Raw genomic sequence first — 21,529 nt, forward strand, 5'->3', positions numbered from 1 at the left:
GTAAATATATATAATTGATTGAGATATTTTGCTATATAAAAAAAATTCCCTTTTTTCCTTTCTCCTTCAAAAAAAAATTCCTTTTTAATTATAAAAAAAAAACTAATCCATTTTTTTCATAAATAAATAAATTTAGAGATTTGAAAAATAGCCTAGTTTATTTTTTGACAAACTATTGATAAAAATCTATTAGAATTCTTTTAAAACAAAAAAAAAAAGCTATTAGAATTATACTTCCTTCTTCTCTTCTCTTTTCTTCCTCACTTGGTTTTTCTCTCTTTCTCTCACTACTTTCTCTCTCTACCTTCACTCCATCGATAAACCAATCCTCTCATTCTCCTCAAAAACTCTGATTATTCCTTCTATCAATTTGATTGAATTGAGCGATCAATTCTCGATTTTAGGTTTTGGGAATTGATCAACTTTCTCAATTATTTCCTCTGATTCCTGCTATGCTCTCACTTCCCCAATGAAGTTAAAGAGAAAACGTGCACTCGAAGTGGTTAGTTTTTTTTCCTCTTCATGGATCAAATTTTCACTTTTCACCCCTTTTATTAAAAATTCAGTTTTTTTTTTGTTATACTTATGGGGTTTTATGTTTTTTCATTCTTTCTTTCTGGAGAGTGATTTTCATTGTTAATGAAGTTTTAATTGTTGCGGAGAGTGATTTTCATCATTAATTAAGTTGTAATTGTTGTGGAGAGTGATTTTCATTGTTAATTAAGTTGTAATACAGTGATCAATTTGCTAATTGTTGTGATCATGCTCTTTTTGAGACTTGCTATTCCTCTGTTGCATGGATTGAAAATCGAATGCATAGGTACGGGTAGGGCATCGGGTACGTCAACAAAAAGATGATTTTTTTTTTTTTTTATATAATATTAACATGCAAGAGCTAAGTTGTTCAATTCACAACAAAAAGATCACAATAAACCAATATTATACTAGTGTATGAGAGAGTCACAAATTTCACTCGCGATGAAATAATGAGAAAATGACGTAGTATTGGACACGTTCCATACACATACCTGTACCAGATACATACCGGGTACAGGTACTTCATCGTTTTACATGTACCTATGCTTTAGAGTATATAACAGTCACACCTCTAAGTTCCAATAAGAAATTCTCCACAATCTTAGATAATCATCTTAAGCTGGTGACAAGTTTGTACAAATATGTATTTCCTCATGCAGAACTTATAATTTTGCTTAAACTGGATTGTAGATGAGAATTTCAAAGAAGCACTGTGTAATGTTACTTTGGGTTATTTTATTTGAATTTTCCTTAAAAACTTATGATGGGTACCGATACCGTTGTTTGATTAGCTGATTCCGACTAGTGGTGTTAGTTCAGGGCAGGCCCAATGCATATTGAGGACTAAGACAGATTTTAAGATGAGACCTTTATAAAGTACATACTAATATTTTTGTGAAGTTACTTTATTTTTGTTTGTGTTGTTGTATTTTTTCAGATGTTTTACAATGCAAATCCATTTCTTTAATTATTGTAACCGATTATGTTATTGTTTTTTCAATTGATGAGTAATTCAATCCACTTAATTTTTGTTAAGATATGTTTATTTTAGATAAGATTTTTTTAATTTTAGTTTTGAAAGTAGTAATAGAATATAGAGAAAAAGGGGCCATGGACTCATGGGAGGTCCACAAGAGGCCTTTTTATTTTTTTCGGAAGCCTAGAGCGATGGATTTTTTGGTCTTACCCTTAGCCTGCCTTGGGTAAGGCTCAGACATTGTTGGTGCATGTTGTTATTATAGTATTTTATTTCATCACTGTGATATTGACCGAAACTCATTGACAATGTAGCATTCATCATTTACCAATGGATTAATAATTCGAGGAGAGATTTGCTTCGCAACCTAGCACTCGGCATTGAACGAGTTTTCTTTAAGTAAATATGCATTTCAGTATTATAGAACCTTAAGCATAAGTTGTATTGTCATCTGGAAATCAGTTTCAGTTGTTTGTTTATGGATACTTGCTGAATTTATATTGTTTTATATACTCTTGTCTTTTATTTTGTACGTGGGTTAAGTTAATTGTTTACTCCTTTACTTCACCAGCTGTGTATTTTTAGCTGTTTATGTTAACCGAGTTTTTAGCTAATTGATCAATTTTTCTTTGACTTGTCGCAGCCTCCAAAAATTAGATGCTTCATCAACTGTGTTACCGCAGTTCCACTTGAAAACATACAAGAACCTTTAAACAACTTTGCATGGGAGTTTGATAAGGTGGCTTTATGGCCCTTTTCTTTTTATATTAGTAATTCATATTTATTTTTTTTGGATGTGTTCGATTCATTGGTATTTCTTTTCTCTGCACAGGGAGACTTTCATCACTGGGCTGATCTTTTTAATCATTTTGATTCATTCTTTGAGAAGTATGTAAAACCAAGGAAGGATCTGCAAGTTGATGACGGTTTTTTGGACTCGGATCCTCCTTTCCCAAGAGAAGCCGTTCTTCAAATTCTTCGTGTCATTAGAATAATTTTGGATAATTGCCCAAATAAGCATTTCTACAGTTCATACGAGGTATGACATCTTTCCATCAATCATCTTTTTTCCAATCCGGTCAACTTAATAAAATGAGAGCTAAGAATGTTTTGATGTCGGTATGTATGTTGGTCTAATTTTTCTTTTATCTCTTTTTTGGTGACTTGGAATGTTTATGATTCAATTAGTTTTAAAGTTTAAACTGTGTTACTGTTAGGTTTGTATATCTTGCTTATTTATCCTTTAGTGACCAACATTGATACTTATAATGGTTTCTTCGAATCTGCAGCAACATCTTTCATTATTGCTTGCTTCTACTGATCCAGACGTGGTTGAGGCTACCCTGGACACTTTCGCCACTTTTTTGAAGAAAACAGTTGGAAAGTACTCGATAAGAGACACTTTTTTGAATTCAAAATTGTTTGCTCTTGCACAAGGATGGGGTGGAAAGGAAGAGGGACTTGGACTAATTGCATCAGTTTTGCCTAATGGCTGCGACCCTATCGTACATGAAATGGGCTGTGCCCTTCATTTTGAGTTTTATGCAGTAAATGAGCCAAAAAGTGACATCAAAGGGGCTGAACCCCTGGTTGAAGGGTTGCAAATCATTCACTTAAGCGACGTCAACAAATGTGTGGAAACTGATCTTGGACTTTTGCACAAGTTGGTTACAGAATATAAAGTACCTTCCAGTTTAAGATTTTCTTTGCTTACAAGATTGCGGTTTGCTAGGGCTTTTGGTTCTTTGGGTTCTAGACAGAAATACACATGCATTCGCTTGTATGCTTTCATAATTCTGATTCAAGCCTGTGGCGACGCTGATGACCTAGCTTCGTTTTTCAATGCTGAGCCCGAATTTATCAATGAATTGGTCTCACTACTGAGCTATGAGGATGCAGTTTTGGAAAAAATTCGTGTTTTATGTTTACATTCATTAGCTGCTCTTTGCCACGATCGTTCCCGTCAACCTTCGGTATTGACTGCTGTTACATCTGGTGGGCATCGTGGCATTTTATCTAGCCTGATGCAAAAATCCATTGACTCTGTTGTTCATAATACATCAAATTGGTCAGTTCATTTTGCTGAAGCTCTTTTATCTCTTGTAACTGTGTTGGTTTCTTCATCGTCGGGATGTTCTGCTATGCGTGAAGCAGGATTCATTCCTACTCTTCTACCTCTACTGAAAGATACAAATCCAGAACACTTGCTTCTGGTTGAAAAAGCTGTGCGCATTTTAGAAGCTTTTATGGATTACAGCAATCCAGCTGCTGCATTGTTCAGAGATTTGGGAGGTTTAGATGATACCATCTCACGCTTGAAGATTGAAGTATCCCATGTTGAAAATGGTGGAGAACAGCCAGATGAAAATTCCAAGTCTAGTAGAAGTGTGCATATGGTTGGAGATTCTTCAGTTTTGCTAAATGACATGCAGCCATTGTATTCTGAACCTTTAATTTCTTATCACCGGAAATTGTTGATGAAAGCTCTATTGCGTGCTATATCCCTTGGAACCTATGCCCCTGGAAATACTGCCCGTATATATGAATCTGAAGATAATGTGTTGCCTCAGTGCTTATGTATAATTTTCAGACGAGCAAAATATTTTGGTGGTGGAGTTTTCTCGCTTGCAGCTACTGTCTTGAGTGATTTAATACAAAAAGATCCTACTTGTTTTCCGGTTTTAGATGCAGCTGGTCTTCCATCTGCCTTCTTGGATGCTATAATGGATGATGTACTATACTCTTCAGAAGCCATTACATGCATCCCCCAATGTTTGGATGCTTTATGCTTAAACAGTAATGGCCTTCAGGCTGTAAAAGATAGGAATTCTTTGAGGTGTTTTGTGAAGGTGTTTACTTCCAGAACATATTTGCGAGCTCTTACAGGGGACACACCTGCATCTTTATCTAGTGGATTGGATGAATTAATGCGCCACGCTTCTTCGTTACGTGGGCCTGGAGCGGATATGTTGGTTGAGATTCTAGAAACTATCTCAAAGATTGGTTCTCCTGTGGATCCCTCATCTTTGTGCCCCGATCCTTGCTCTTCAAACTCTGTTCCTATGGAAATGGATGGTGGGGACAAGAATGTGATCTTGCCTGATAATAAGGAGTCATTGAAGGCAGATGACACTGAGCTGATCAATGAGGAGTCTTATCTTCCGGATTGTGTGAACAATGTTGCTCGTCTGCTGGAGACAATTCTTCAGAATGCTGACACATGTCGAATATTTGTTGAGAAAAAGGGGATTGAAGCTATTCTCCAGTTATTTACGCTGCCTTTAATGCCTCCTGTTTCTGTGGGGCAGAGCATCTCTGTTGCCTTCAAAAACTTTTCTCAACAACATTATGCTTCTCTTGCCCGAGCTTTATGCTCGTTTTTAAGGGAACATCTGAAATCTACCAATGAACTTTTATATTCAGTTGGGGGGACACAACTTGCTTTAGTTGAACCCACAAAGCAGACAAAGGTGTTGAAATGCATATCTAGTCTTGAAGGTGTCTTGGCTCTCTCTGTATTTTTGTTGAAGGGAACAACTGCCGTGGCCTCTGAACTAAGCACTTCTGATGCTGATGTATTAAAAGATATTGGGAGAACATACAAAGAAATAATTTGGCAAATATCTCTGTGTAATGACTCCAAGACAGGGGAAAAGAAGAATAATGATCAAGAACATGATGTTTCACAAGCACCTTCATCTACCGTTGTTGAAAGAGAGAGTGATGATGATACAAATATGCAGACCGTTAGGTACACAAATCCAGTTTTTGGTAGGACTGGTTCACGTTCCCTGTGGAGTGGAGGGCGTGATTTTGTTTCTGTAGTTCGTTCTGAAGAAGGTTTGCACCGCCGTACTCGGCAAGGGATAGCCCGCATGCGAGGTGGAAGGACTGCTCGTCGCTTGGAAGCTTTAAACATTGACTTTGAATCATCTTCTAGTGTACTGGAGGCATCTTTGTCCCAAGATTTGAAAAAGAAAAGCCCCGACGTTCTTGCCTTAGAGATTCTTAACAAGCTGGCTTCAACAATGCGCTCTTTCTTCACTGCTCTCGTAAAGGGATTCACTACACCAAATCGTCGTCGAGCCGATTCAGGGTCACTTAGCTCAGCTTCAAAGTCCCTTGGAACTGTTTTAGCTACAAATTTTCTTGAGGCCCTTAGTTTTTCTGGACATTCTACTTATATTGGGCTTGAAACTTCACTTTCTGTAAAATGTAGATATCTTGGGAAGGTTGTGGATGATATGGCATCTCTCACATTTGACAGCAGGCGCAAAAGTTGTTATACTGCAATGGTTAATAACCTTTATGTACACGGAACGTTTAAGGAGTTATTGACAACATTTGAAGCTACTAGTCAGTTGCTATGGACTCTTCCGTGCTCGATCACATCATCAGAAATTGATCTTGGGAAGATAGGAGGAGCCAAGCTGTCCCATAACACATGGTTACTTGATACATTACAAAGCTACTGTCACTTGCTTGAGTACTTCGTAAACTCTTCTTTGCTGTTGTCCCCAACGTCGGCATCTCAGGCAGAGCTTCTTGTTCAGCCAGTTACTGTTGGTCTGTCAATTGGGCTCTTTCCAGTTCCAAGAGACCCAAAGGTTTTTGTGCGTACGCTGCAATCTCAGGTTCAGGATGTAATCCTACCAGTCTGGAATCATCCCATGTTTTGTAGTTGTAGTCCTGGTTTCATTGCATCAATTATTTCACTTGTTACACATGTATATTCTGGTGTTGGAGATGTGAAGCAAAATCGAAATAACATTTTGGGAAGTACAAACCAACGTTTCATGCCCCCTCCACCTGATGAGGCAACCATTTCCACTATTGTTGAGATGGGTTTTTCAAGGGCAAGGGCTGAAGAAGCACTGAGAAGAGTTGAAACAAATAGTGTTGAATTGGCTATGGAGTGGCTGTTTAGTCATGCTGATGATCCTATCCAGGAGGATGACGAACTTGCACAGGCACTTGCTTTATCCCTTGGAAGTAGTTCTGAAACTACTAAAGTTGATAGTGCCGAGAAGACTATTGACGTGCCAGTTGAAGAGGGAGACATTAAGAAACCTTCAGTGGATGATATACTTGCTGCATCTGCGAAGTTGTTTCAGAGTAGTGATTTAGTGGCATTTAAATTGACAGATTTGCTCGTAACACTTTGCAACCAGAACAAAGGTGAAGTTCGTCCCAAAGTAATATCTTATCTTCTGCAGCAGCTAAAACTTTGTCCATTGGACTTTTCTGTGGATAATTGTGCATTAGGTGTGTTAGCACATATTTTAGCATTACTTCTTTTTGAGGATGGAAGTGCAAGGGAAATTGCATCTCAGAACGGAATTATATCTATCACCATAGATATCTTGACAAACTTGAAAGACAGTCTCAAGTTACGGAAAGAAATATCTGTCTCTAAATGCATCAGTGCTTTACTACTTATATTGGATCAAATGCTGCAGTCAAGGCCAAAAATTGAAAATATGGAAAGAGGAACCCAAACTGGCTCCATGCCTGATTCATCTGGGGAGCATGGTTCCCTGCAATTTACAGATACAGTTGCGCAGGAAGAAAAGAAAATAGATGGGAGGGAAAAAGAACCTGGCATGGATTTTGAAAATGTATTGGGGAAACCTACTGGCTTTGCAACTATTGATGAAAGTCACAAGTTGTTGGATATTACATGTGATTTGATAAAACAAGATGTCCCTGCTGTGGTCATGCAGGCTGTTCTACAATTATGTTCCCGGTTAACAAAAACACATGCTTTGGCTATGAAGTTCCTTGAAAATGGAGGTCTGGCTGCTCTTTTTAGTCTTCCAAGGAATTGCTCTTTCCCTGGCTATGACACTGTTGTATCGACTATTGTTTGGCATCTTCTTGAAGATCCTCAAACACTACAAACAGCCATGGAGTTGGAGATACGACAAACTTTAAGTGGTAATCGTCATTCAGGGCGTGTTTCTCCCAGGTCATTTTTGACATCTTTGGCGCCAGTTATATCTAGAGATCCTACTGTTTTCATGAAAGCTGCCGCTGCAGTTTGTCAGTTAGAGACATCAGGGGGAAGGACAGTAGTTATGTTATCAAAGGAGAAAGAAAAGGAAAAATCTAAATCATCGAGTACTGAGGCTACAAATGAATGTCTCCGAATATCTGAAAGCAAGTCAAATGATGGATCTGGTAAATGTCTGAAAAGCCAGAAAAAGGTTCCAGTAAATCTCACTCTAGTAGTTGATCAACTTCTTGAGATTGTGCTGAAGTACCCACCAATGGAAGGCCGGGAAGATTTTGAGTGTGACTCTACTTTAATGGATATAGATGAACCTACTACGATGATCAAAGGAAAATCAAAGGTTGACGAGACAGTGATATTAAAGCCCGAGTCTGAAAGGTCTGCAGAATTGGTGAAGGTGACTTTTGTCCTTAAGTTATTGAGTGACGTTCTTCTAATGTATGGACATACAGTTGGTGTCATACTCAGACGCGACTCTGAAATGTGTCAATTTCGTGGATCTAATCAACAATCTAGACATAATGGCATTATCCATCATGTATCACATCGGTTGCTACCACTTTCTGTTGACAAATCTGCAGGACCTGATGATCAGAGAGGTAAGTTGTCTGAGAAGGCTTCATGGTTCCTGGTAGTTTTGTGTGGTCGATCTGGTGAAGGTCGTAAGCGAGTGACTAATGAACTTATTAAAGAAATGACGTCCTTTTCAAATTTCGAGAGCAATTCTTTGAAAAGCAGCTTATCCCCAGATAAAAGGCTTTTTACTTTTGTTGATCTTGTATATTCTATATTGTCGAAAAACTCGTCATCTGGTAGCCTACCTGGTTCTGGATATTCACCTGATATTGCAAAAAGCTTGATCGATGGTGGAATGATCAAATGTTTAACTAGCATCCTGCAGGTGGTTGATTTGGATCATCCTGATGCACCCAAATTTGTGACTCTTGTACTCAAAGGTTTAGAATGTCTTACCAGAGCTGCTAATGCTAGTGAGCAGATTTCCAAATCTGATGGGATTGAAAAGAGAAGATCTGATGATCAAATAGCAACTCCTTCTGCAGTTGAAACCGTGGCACATGATCAGAATGCAAGCAGTCAAGAAGCACTCAGAGAAATGATAGTTAATGCACATAATCAAAGAACTTCTCAAGGTGATCATCATGCTGATAACTCAAATCAGTTAGTTGAACGAGATATGAGTGTAGAAGAACAGGAGACAATAGCCCAAAATACACTAGTGGAACTAAGAATGGACTTGATGCGTGAGGAGATTGGAGAGGGAAGTGTCTTGCAGAACCCAGAGCAAATTGAAATGACTTTCAGTGTTGAGAATAGGGCCGATGATAACATGGGTGATGAGGATGATGAAATGGGTGATGATGAAGATGATGATGGAGAGGATGAAGATGAGGATATAGCAGAAGATGGTGGGGGCATGATGTCTTTGGCCGATACTGATGTTGAGGATCATGATGATGCCGGCTTGGGGAATGAATACATTGATCAAATGATTGATGAAGACGACGATGATTTTCATGAGAATCACATCATTGAGGTGAGATGGAGGGAAGCTCTTGATGGATTGGATCACTTCCAGATACTTGGGCAACCTGGAACTGGTGGTGGCCTTATGGATGTGGTTGCCGAACCTTTTGAACGGGTTACTGTTGATGACTTTTTTCGTCTTCAAAGTTTTGAACGTCGCCGCCAGACAGGTAGATCTTCCTTCGAGAGATCTGTTTCTGAAATAAATGGTTTTCAACATCCTCTTCTTGTAAGGCCACCGCAATCTGGCGATTTTGTCTCTATGTGGTCATCAGGTGGTATTTCTGCATCCCGGGATTCGGAAACCCAGTCATCTGGGAATCATCATGATATGACCCATTTCGACATGTTCGATGCACCTATTTTTCCATATGATCACATGCCAAGTAGTCTGTTTGGAGACCGGTTGGGTGGTGTAGCACCACCACCTCTAGCAGATTATTCTGTGGGTATGGGTTCATTACATCTACCTGGAAGAAGAGTGTTAGGTAATGGTAGGTGGGCTGATGATGGTCAACCACAAGGAGGCACTCAAGCGGCAGCCATTGCAATAGCAGTGGAGGAACAATTTTTAGCTCAGATGGGTTCCATAGCTCCTGCAAGCAGTCCTACTGAACAGCAAGTACATAATTCTGAAGAACAAGAGAAGCAATCTGATGCTATTCCATCACGTGATGCTCCAGTGTTGACTGTTGGGACCGACTCTACTTGTCAGCAGTTTGCAGGTCAGGATCAGGAAAATGGTATTGAAACCATACCTCAACAAATAAACCTTTCAGTTGATGGTGCTCCTTGCGAGGAGGAGATAAATGTAGACTCCAGTGTTCAGGATCCAGGCGAGGGCCTGCAAACTAACGAGCCTATGTCAGTTCAACCTCTTTCGCTGAACCTCATGACAAATAATCTTGATTGCCCTGAAAATGAAATAAACGCCGCTCCCAGTGAGAATGTAGAAATACCCCAGGAATTTATGGACTCGTCTATTGAATCTTGTACTGATGTACGATGCGGACGGGATCCTGATGTACCTACTAACAACCACAATGTGCCAGTTGTACCAATGGGCTGCAATGGGACATCAAATGTTGATGGGCAGCCTACTAATATTGAGTTACCGGACTCTGGTTTTGAGACTACTAATCCTAGTGATTGCCGTGCATCGTCAATTTATGCCAGTGTTGATGTTGATATGGGTGGTGTTGATGCTGAAGGAAACCAATCTGGGCAACCAACTGTTTCTGAAGACATAAGGGATGAGCTCTTATCAACTCAGAACACAGAGGTTGCTCTGGATGATACTCAGGCTGAACAAACTAGTGCAAATACGATCGACCCTACATTTTTGGAGGCTCTTCCTGAAGATCTACGAGCAGAAGTTTTGGCATCCCAGCAAGCTCAATCTGTTCAACCTCCAGTGTATGCACCACCTTCTGCAGATGATATTGATCCCGAGTTTTTAGCTGCTCTTCCTCCAGATATTCAAGCGGAGGTTTTGGCCCAACAAAGAGCTCAAAGGATTGTCCAACAGGCTGAAGGACAGCCAGTTGACATGGATAATGCTTCTATAATTGCAACTTTTCCAACTGATTTGCGTGAAGAGGTTTACATTTTACTTTTCTATCATGCAACATATTAGGTGATTTATTTAGTGGAAATATGACTTGATCGTAATGCTTGTACTTGGCTTTATGCTAGGTGCTATTGACTTCTTCTGAAGCAGTTCTGTCAGCACTGCCGTCTTCATTGCTTGCTGAAGCTCAAATATTGAGGGACCGAGCAATGAGTCATTATCAAGCTCACAGCCTTTTTGGGAACAGTCACAGGCTTAACAATCGAAGAAACGGCTTGGGATTTGTTCGGCGGCCTGTGATGGATCGGGGTGTCGGAGTTGCAATAGACAGGAGTTCTGCTCTTACGGATACTTTGAAGGTGAAGGAGATTGAAGGCGAGACACTAGTTGATGCAAATGCATTAAAAGCTTTGATCCGACTTCTACGATTGGCACAAGTAAGTTTGGTTCTCTTCACGATGGTAGTCTTAGTTATACAAGCCTCTGTTGCTAGGTGTGAAAACACATTCCTAATTTTCGTAATTGTTTTGGACATTGAGTTCTATGTGATTTTCTTTGCAATACGTTTTTTGTGTTATCGTACACATATATTGCTTTGTAATGTGTATCTATGTATCTTTCTGATTATAATAACTTGCTCTTTTTATGGATCATCATGTCAGCCCCTTGGAAAAGGCCTCCTGCAGAGACTCTTGTTAAACTTATGTGCACATAGTGTAACAAGGGCCACTCTTCTTTATCTTTTGCTTGATATGATTAAGCCGGAAGCTGAAGGTTCTGCAAGCAGGCCAGCGACATTAAATGACCAGAGGCTTTATGGTTGTCACTCAAATACAATATATGGCCGATCTCAGTTGTTGGATGGTAATTTTTGCACTAGTGTAGAACATAATTTTCATGTGTATATCTCAATATTTATAGTTTATTGCATGCTGATCTCTCGTTTCCTTTTTTCATAGCAGGTCTCCCTCCCCTAGTGTTCCGCCGTATTCTTGAGATTCTGACTTACTTGGCCACAAATCATTCTGCTGTTGCAAAAATGTTGTTTCACTTTGATCAATCAATTACAGATTTTTCAAATTCATCCACGATACCTTTGAATGGGAAAGGAAAGGAAAAGGTTAACGAAGGGGGATCTTCACCAAAATCCTTTGGAGATCATGCAGGGGCCGTTCCTCTTGTTCTCTTTTTGAAGCTCTTGAACCGACCATTATTTTTACGCAGTACTGCTCATCTTGAGCAGGTCATGGGTCTGATTCAAGTTGTAGTTGATACTGCTGCATCCAAATTAGAAAGTCAATCTCAATCTGAAAAAGCAATAGCAGATACCCAAAATCTGTCTGTTAATGAAGCTGAGAAGGATCCTCCTTTAGTGGAGATGGACTCTAATCGACAAGATAACCATCCTGATCCGAAAACATGTCCTTCCAACGGAAAGAAGAATGTTGATATGTACAATACCTTCTTACAGTTACCCCAATCTGATCTGCGGAATGTGTGCAGTCTTCTTGGTCATGAAGGGTACTTTTTTTAGCCTTGTCATATTTCTCCTTTCTTTTTGTTAAATATTCTAATTATGAATACATGGTTTGAAAATTTGTCTTAATACTGCCATAGTCACTTGTTAATTTTTGTTCCTGTCAGTATTTTTGTAACCTTTTGAGTTGTGATGTAACAGTGACTAATCTTATATTTTTTAGGCTTTCGGATAAAATGTATATGCTTGTTGGCGAGGTTCTGAAGAAGTTGGCTTTCATTGTTCCCGCTCATAGAAAGTTCTTTATTTTAGAGCTTTCAGAATCATCTCAGGCATTGACTGGTTCAGCTGTCAGTGATCTTGTTACCCTGAAGCAAACAAATATGCTTGGCTTGAGTGCCGGTTCTATGGCTGGTGCATCCATTCTACGTGTGCTGCAAGCTCTAAGTTCCCTCATTTCATTTAATACTTCAGGTGATAAGGATATGGAAAGTGATGTAGATCAGCATGACGACGAAGCAATTATTTGGAATTTGAATACTGTACTCGAGCCACTGTGGCAAGAACTCAGTAATTGTATAAGTGCAGCTGAGATGCAACTTGGCCAGAGTTCTTTTTGTCCTAACATGTCAAATATAAATGTTGCCGAAAATTTGCACGGTTCCTCTACTTCACCACCACTTCCTCCTGGAACACAGAGACTCTTGCCTTTCATTGAGGCTTTCTTTGTTTTGTCTGAGAAGCTACAAGCAAACGAATCTATCATGCATCAAGACCATGACAATGCAACTGCTAGAGAAGTCAAGGAGTGTGCTGGTGGTTCAGCTTCAGTGAGTGGAAAATTTTGTGGAGATTTGCAGCGAAAGCTGGATGGTGCTGTTACATTTACAAGGTTTGCTGAGAAGCATCGCCGACTTGCAAATGCTTTCATTAGGCAGAATCCGGGTTTGTTGGAGAAATCTCTTTCCATGATGCTGAAGGCACCAAGACTTATTGACTTTGATAACAAGAGATCCTATTTTCGCTCAAGAATCAGGCAACAACATGACCACCAATTGTCCGGGCCACTGCGTATAAGTGTAAGGCGGGCTTATATTTTGGAGGACTCGTATAATCAATTAAGGATGCGTCCTACTCAGGACCTCAAGGGCCGATTGAATGTGCAATTTCAAGGTGAAGAGGGTATAGATGCCGGTGGTCTGACCAGAGAATGGTATCAGCTACTATCAAGGGTCATTTTTGACAAGGGTGCTTTACTTTTCACAACTGTGGGGAACAATGCAACTTTCCAACCAAATCCTAACTCTGTTTACCAGACTGAACACCTTTCATACTTCAAGTTTGTGGGCCGAGTGGTATGCACTTTAACTATAAGGGTTTTTTGTATTTGGACCCAAAATATTCCCCCTACTTCAAAAAAAAATTGGGGTAGATTTAGAAATATAATGAAAGCCTTTTGCTGTCATATTACATCTTGTGTTTTCAGGTTTAGTTGTTCTTTGACAGTTGTCATTATGATCTTACATGCAGGTGGGGAAGGCGTTGTTTGATGGACAACTATTGGATGTTTACTTTACCCGATCTTTCTATAAGCATATACTCGGTGTTAAGGTTACATACCATGACATTGAAGCGGTTGATCCTGATTACTATAAGAATTTGAAATGGATGTTGGAGGTGAGTACTGATTTACAATATTGATCACTTTTGTCTCTTTTCACCTTAGGCACTGTGCTTACCGAACTCGGTCATTCTTAGCATTATACCATTTTTATTGAGCTTTGATTCTGTGCTTTAATGATTTTCTGGCATATTAGATCTCTATTTTTGAAGGTTGTAGATTTATGTAAGTAGACAGAGGAAACATGAGAAAATAAACAAAATAAATGTTAGGAATGATTAGGACTTTTACTTGGAATGAAACATATAATTTGTGTAGAAGGAGAGGTGTTTGTGAATGGAGAGAAAGAGAGAGAGAGAGGGGGGAGAGAGAGAGAGAGAGAGAGAGAGAGAGAGAGAGAGAACTTTTGAGCAGATTGACTTAAAGGATGGGGGTGTGCGCGCGCGTGTCATGGCAACATGGGTTTTTTTCATTTGTTTAATCCGCTTTTTGTACTGCCCAAGATTATGCACTTATCTTGAATTCACACGTATTATAGAATTATATGACAATCACTGTATTGAATGGAAATTTACACATATTATAGAATTAGTGAATTACTCCCTCCAGTCTCAATTATATGCAACTTTTCACTTTTTAGGTTCATTGAATAAATGATGTGGTCTATAATATAGACCACCTACATAATTTATTCAATGAACTAAAAAGTGAAAAGTTGCTTGTAATTGAGACCCAGAGGAAGTATATCACAATCACTGTAATGAATGGAGACTCCTAAACTGTCATCCTTTCTGGTATGGATACTGTTATTGACTCTAGGAAGTTATTTATTACTATAAGCCAGTATAAGCTCTAAGCCCTGCTTGGTACTCTCTTCCACGATGTGCTTAAAATGGCCATATAATTTTATTTGAGTTCAGGGTGCACTTATTTTCTGCATGTATTGCTTTCTGTCTAATTTTTTTTTGGCATGTGCATACCAGAATGACGTGAGTGATATTCCTGACCTGACATTTAGCATGGATGCTGATGAAGAAAAACTCATACTTTATGAAAAGAATGAGGTAAGCAAGTATATTATTTTGCCTAAAAGTGGAACTTACTTTAATAGCTTGCTAAAATGTTAATGTGACAATTTTGAATATTTTTTTCCATGACATGATTCTAATATATTCACTCATGATAAATTCTTGGGAGTTGTCCTTACATTTGTTTTGTCCATCCCTCCAAAATTGTGAAATAGGTCACTGATTATGAGCTTAAACCTGGGGGAAGGAACATAAGGGTTACAGAAGAAACAAAGCATGAGTACGTTGACCTTGTTGCTGAACATCTCCTGACTAATGCCATCCGTCCTCAAATCAACTCCTTTCTAGAAGGTTTTAGTGAAATGGTACCACGGGAACTTATATCAATCTTTAATGATAAAGAGCTTGAGCTACTCATAAGTGGTCTTCCAGAAATCGATTGTGAGTTGGTTTCTTTTTTAGTCGAATTATGTTCTAATACACCAAATGGTGGGACCCCTTCCCGGACCCTGCATATGCGGGAGCTCTAGTGCACCGGGTTGCCCTTTTTTTATGTTCTAATCTCATATGTATCTGAATGATGCCATTCTCCTTGTAGTGGATGATTTGAAGGCAAATACCGAGTATACAGGCTATACTGTTGCATCAAATGTTGTTCAATGGTTTTGGGAGGTAGTCAAATCTTTCAGTAAGGAAGACATGGCCAGATTACTGCAGTTTGTGACAGGAACATCAAAGGTAATTTTCTCAAAATTTTAACGTTCTAATGTTACTTATTTTTTTTAAGCTTCTAATTTTGCTTAATATTAAAATTAACAATCATTTGATTTATATTGAAATCGTGTAACTATATTTGCTGCATATACTTATAATTTTACTGTATGAAGGGTTAAAATAATGGGATGAAGATTAACTTATCTGGAGTACAGACATACTCATGAAATTAATGGTCATAATCGGTTGTCATCATATTGTATTAATGATCACGATGCCAAACTTTGGAAATATTCATCATTCATAGCTATGTAATCATAGTTGATACTTATTTTTGATTTTATTAAATGTATTGTTTGTTCAATTGAAGAATGAAATAGTTTTGAATTTTATGAAAATTTGTGGAGTTGATCTAATAAATAAGTACCTACAGTTTGATGGTTGAATTGTTAAAATCCAATGCCTATAACGAGTTCTTTAGCTAAGTAACTATGCCAAGAGTTACTCTTGGAATAGCTGCCCAAAATAAATTAATGGACACATTATACATAAATTGATAACATTATTTAACATATTTATTATAATAAAAGAAACATTTTCAAGTTTCAACTAGTACGCAAATCATATGTTTATAAACTATATATTAATTATTATTTTGTTCCAGAAATATCTTATTTTATTTATATGCATTTTATACCCAAAAGCACTTGCATGAGATGGTAAGGGATCTCTTCTAGCATAACCAGAGGTCCTGGTCTCGTATCCAGCCATAGGAATGTAGTGGTGTTAAATCTCTTGAGTGAGAGCTTTGCCACCCATAGAGTCCTATCCTACCCGGCTTGAGGGATTAGTCTTTGCAGTTGCGCGCAGAGGATACCTCACACTGAAAAATTTATAAGCATTTTATATTAACGAGTAGACTTTAATTTCTTGTTGACAAGAACTATAGGCATTTGTTTTAGATAAAATGTGGGAGTTTACTAACCTCCACGTGTTTAAATTCATGCATATTCATTATGTTTAAAAGTTATGCTTTAATAAGTATCAGTCTGGACTCGAGTATAAACAGAAAAGTAGTCATATTTGGTGGACTAAAATATAAGCAAAACCTAACTAACTTCACTCTATTTCATACTATTGTTCTCAAAATTTCCTTCAATGAAACAAGTCCTCATACAAAATTAAATAAAAAGTAAGAGTAGTTTAGGGATGATTCTCTAAGTATTTGATAGAAATACAATTTTTTTTTTAATTACATCAAGAAAAGCAACCGAGGTTACCTACTTTTGTTAACCTCTGTGTAATTAGAGGAGTACTCAATTTATTATTTGCAATGGAAAGATACTCGTGCTATTAAGTAGTTCTTAATCATGAAGTATTAGAGAAAGTTAGCATTGTTCTTGATGTGATATCTCATGAAACCCATTAAGGATATATGCGCTCGTATGCTATATATATATCTCAGATGCATGAATTTTTCCATATGGGTTGCACTTTGCAGTAACCGGTTGTTGTGGCATATGCTTGAGTTTTTTTTTTTGTTTCATTAATTTTTGCTTGAACACGTCTCCTAGATGTTATGGTTGTCAGTTTGTTTTCAGCAAAAATAGAAGCCTTGTTGAATATGTAATATCTTATGAATGTGTTTGGTAACAACTGTGGCCTTCCTAATTTGTTTCAGGTTCCTTTGGAGGGTTTTAAAGCCTTGCAAGGCATCTCTGGTCCCCAAAGGTTTCAGATTCACAAGGCATACGGAGCTCCTGATCGACTTCCATCAGCTCATACTTGGTGAGTAATTATATTTTCAAATTTATATTAGTATGGTTACTTGCTACAAACTACGTCAATACATCACATTGAAATTTCAGCCATCCTAATATCTTATCTTGTACAATTGCTCTTCAGCTTCAATCAACTAGATCTTCCTGAGTATACCTCTAAGGAACAGCTTCAAGACCGTTTGTTACTTGCCATCCATGAGGCTAGTGAAGGGTTTGGTTTTGGTTGACCCATAATTTTATGCAATGTTGTTGTACAGCAGTTCTGCCATCATGTCTTTGACGTGTCATCTAAGGTCAGACATGATAATTGGAAACACTTTTTGAATGTTAAATAAGTTAATTTTCTCGTCTATCTATGATTTTAGTCAAAAAAATTATAGATCAAATTCCTTATATACCTCACTTAGTCTTCCCTTTGTTTGTTCAGAAGATGGGGAAGTCATCCCGGCTGTTATTATGTTGAGGAAGGCTCTATTAGTATCATAGCATCGCAATGAGACATTCTCTAATGCAAGTGATAGATTCATTCTGATGCTCAACCAGTAAAATGGCTAGAAATTTTGTTTTTCCTTGTACGATTCTGCCATGACTAGATTTGGGAGATTTCAACTTGACAATGGATAGCCTCCATACTGGTGAGCTGTTGAAATATCCGCCAATATGAATTTATATGTAATCTCTAGGGCCAAACAGCCTTCTTTAGCTCTACAATTTCCCTATAAGATTTAGGATGTACATAGGTCTATAATTTTTCCAATAAGATTGAGAATGTACATATTCTGGAGTACAAAGTTGATACCTTTCTTTGGAAAGAAATGGCTTCAATGATCAAATAAGAGTTCGAAAGATGGCGTCTTTAGTGCACAGAACCAGTGATGGCATGATGGATTAGGTTATTAATTCCAATATACCTTGATTCAATTTTTCTAATACAACAACAACCAAGCCTTATCCCACTAAGTGGGGGGTCGGCATTCAATTTTTTTAATGGTCTAATAATTATCCAATTTGATAGGGATCAGGTTATTAATTTTATTTCATTCATTATTCTGTGTTTGCCCGTGTTATTTGTCAATTTGGTTTCTTTCACTAAAAATGACAAATTTTTGGCTTTGGGTGAATCTGTGTCACAAACAATTTCGATGCACCAATTTAACATGACATTTTTCCCCTTTGCGAATCTCGAATTCAGTTTGATGTATTTGGAGTAAAAGGTAAAATTGTTGACTCGTTTAATTGATCATTATTTTTACCACTGAGCCAATAGCGGTTCTGATGGTTTATTGTTGCTTCCAAAAATGATCTTTAATACTCACGTCCTTTTGATATGTCATACACCGGCTTTTCCAACGGCAGTAACTCTCTTGTTAAATTTGTAATTTTTTAAATATATTAATTTATATTGTTATGAAATTCATGTCATAAACATTCTTTTTTAATTTTTAAGATAGACCGGTCTAACTAGAGTCATCTGATTCTATATAATTTAATACATGTATATATATATTTTCATAGAAACAGAGTTAAACAACCAGGTCATCCGGTTCAGGCATGCGATTCTACCGGTGATCAAATGGTTTGACCACTAAACCAATACCTTGATCGGGATGATCATTAATTGGTTTTTAAAACTGTTGTATTCCATTAGTGTTCCATTAGTGTGTGATTTTTGATAACCAATTACAATGTGGTTTCTGTTAACAATTTTATTTTTTTTGGTCTAACCTGAATTATCTAATTCAATCTAATTTTTTTATATAGAAATCAAATTAAACAACCGAGTCTCTAGTTAAGGCATGCGGTTCAACCATTGATTCAGTGGTTTGACCAATAAACGAATGACTTGGTACTTTGATCAAGTCGATCAATGATCCAGTTTTTAAAACACTGTTGTATTCCATCGAATGATAGTAGATGATTTTTTATAATCAATTAATGAATGATTTTTAAAAATATAGGCAATTTGATACTTATATATGAACTTTACAAAACTTATGGATCACACGGTATTCCATTAAATGATAGTAGATGGTTTATGATACTCGGTTAATGGATGATATCTAATAATATAGACAAATTGATTCTTATATATGAAACTCTACAAAACTCGTGCATCACGAGTTAGAGTCTAATGAATTTTATATGACATTGTTGAAATTTTAACCAGATAAATAAATCATAGATTTAAGTTATAGCATATCTACAATACCAAAGATAGATTATGAATGACACATCTTAATAACATTATAGTGATTAATGCTAAGGAAGAGTAAGTGGAGTGGGATGATTATCCTTGTTACCGTTTAAGTTTTTTTACCACTATTGACCGTCTAATTGGGCAAAGTTTAAATAGTTAGTGAGCGAAGACATAGATCTTTCATAGGGCTGAAAATGAGTCGAGTCGAACATGTTTGAGCTCGACTCGATAAAAATTGGTTCAGCTCGTTTAAAGTTCACGAACAACTCAATTTCGCTCATTAGGTTCAACTCGTTGCTCAAATAACATAATTCAAAAGATTTTTTTGTTTTTGTCAAAATGCCATATCTTGACCTTTTACTTTATTTTAAAAAAAATTGAACTAAGATAAAACTATAGAACATGTTTGTTTTAAAGACTACAAAGAAGAAAATAATATGTAGTCATTTACAACTGCACTATAGCGTACTATGCATTAATACAAACGCTTTTGTTTTATAACCACCACTCCTCACTATTGTTTTCAAACTCCCCGATGTGGGACTAATTGTAATACACATATGTTTAGTTAAAATCCTGCAAAAGTATGTTACCCCATTTGCTTCTTTTTTTCCTCTTTTTTTGGGTGATATTATTTCTCTATTTTATTATAACTATCGTTAATTGTTAATTAAAATAGAAATAATTTCTCTAAAAACAAGTACATAAATATTAGAGGAAGCTTGTAATAATCTTGTACTTTTATTAATTTTTACTAAACTAATATAGATATTATCGAAAAAATATTTATATTATCGATTATCGAGTCAGCTCATGAACCAACCGAGTCAAACTATATACAGCTCAAGTTCAGCTCATTTGGTTCATGAACCAAGTTCAACGAGTTAATTGTCGAATTGATTCCAAACTATTGTCGAGTTGGTTCGGTTCATTGCCAGCCCTACATTGAACTTAATAGAATGGTTCAACTCATCATGCTCCATTCAAAAACATAGTCTAATCAAACTATTCATCAAGAGTTAGTGCTTAGTAACAATATAACATAATTTATATTAATAATAAAATACTAATAATTGCTTATTGTCGATCCATTATTGATTAGTTAAATAATTAATCTAACATCTTTAAGCTTGTAGCAATTTTATGCACGTGTTTATCATTTACTTCATCTTTATTTACAGTTCTTTAGAGAAACACATGATAACTTAGATTGAATTCGTCACACTGGTTTAATTGTCTTTTTTGTCTTTCTATGATGGCTGTCTTTGATGATACATCAATTTAATGCATGCATTTAGTATCTATAAATGATTATTTTACTTTTGAATTTGAATGTGTGTATATATATTTATGGGTTATGCTAGAAGCCATCAATAAAGGTGTTTTTTAGCAACCCATATCTCAAGGTGTAATTTCCACCTTTTAGTTATAACTTTGCTAAAAGATACCTTTATAAAAAGGTGTCTTTTAGCAAAACCATATATATAAACACAAAATTGTTAAACGAATAATGACTTGAATTGAGTGTATTACAATTCTTTTATTAGAAGTTTACTGAGATAAACAAATAATGTTGTTTATATTTTAGTTAAAGAGACATTATCGTGTTTTGTTTATAATTTCATGGTCATGTCATCTTGTATTATGACGACAATTACTAATGGAACGAAACGAAGTATTAGACTTAATAGAGGATAGTAAGCAACCGGTATGGAATTATTTTACACATACATTAAATAATATATTACTCTACTAATCAACCAATAATATGAAAATATACGAAATGAAATTACATGAGTTGTTATGTTCATTCATTAACGTGACAAAATAATAAATTATAGTCTTTTCTAATTGGTGTTTGAAAGTGAAAAAGTTATACTAGTATAAACTACGAGCAATGTTATTTATGTTATTTGAACATCAATTTGGTTGACAATCATATTTTTTACAAAGAAAAGTATGTGTTGGTACAAAAATCAAAGCAATAGAGAGAAAGTAAAAATATAATGTGAGTATGAGAGAGAAAGTTGTCATAAAATTGTTAGAAAATGAATGTATAAATATCATTTC

At 36.7% G+C, this 21,529-nt stretch overlaps 1 protein-coding gene across 4 annotated transcripts; it reads left to right on the top strand.

The window, feature by feature from the left end:
• Positions 1–238: 238 nt before the first annotated feature.
• Positions 239–18,276, top strand: LOC25493427 (E3 ubiquitin-protein ligase UPL1). 4 transcript variants are annotated; one of them, XM_024782297.2, is made up of 15 exons: positions 242–502; positions 2,157–2,252; positions 2,346–2,552; positions 2,803–10,671; positions 10,767–11,078; positions 11,304–11,505; positions 11,601–12,162; positions 12,342–13,473; positions 13,649–13,795; positions 14,723–14,803; positions 14,983–15,208; positions 15,366–15,505; positions 17,163–17,269; positions 17,387–17,555; positions 17,690–18,276. In XM_024782297.2, the coding sequence occupies exons 1-14, from the start codon at positions 470–472 to the stop codon at positions 17,487–17,489; spliced, it is 11,217 nt and encodes a 3,738-aa protein (XP_024638065.1). In that variant the 5' UTR covers positions 242–469; the 3' UTR covers positions 17,490–17,555; positions 17,690–18,276. The 4 variants fall into 4 exon arrangements, with proteins under 4 accessions (XP_039689425.1, XP_024638065.1, XP_024638066.1 ...); XM_024782298.2 differs by having other exon boundaries at positions 17,693–18,276; XM_024782299.2 differs by having other exon boundaries at positions 11,604–12,162.
• The last annotated feature ends 3,253 nt before the right edge of the window (positions 18,277–21,529 follow it).

This window comes from Medicago truncatula, chromosome 4, assembly GCF_003473485.1.
Source record: "Medicago truncatula cultivar Jemalong A17 chromosome 4, MtrunA17r5.0-ANR, whole genome shotgun sequence".
NCBI lineage: Eukaryota > Viridiplantae > Streptophyta > Magnoliopsida > Fabales > Fabaceae > Medicago > Medicago truncatula.

Excerpts from the sequence above, each read along its gene's own strand:
- LOC25493427 (XM_024782297.2), top strand. The coding sequence starts at position 470 with ATGAAGTTAAAGAGAAAACGTGCACTCGAAGTG. Across the intron at positions 12,163-12,341 it reads AGTCTTCTTGGTCATGAAGG|GCTTTCGGATAAAATGTATA; the intron begins GTACTTTTTTTA and ends TATATTTTTTAG. Across the intron at positions 17,270-17,386 it reads CTTCCATCAGCTCATACTTG|CTTCAATCAACTAGATCTTC; the intron begins GTGAGTAATTAT and ends ATTGCTCTTCAG.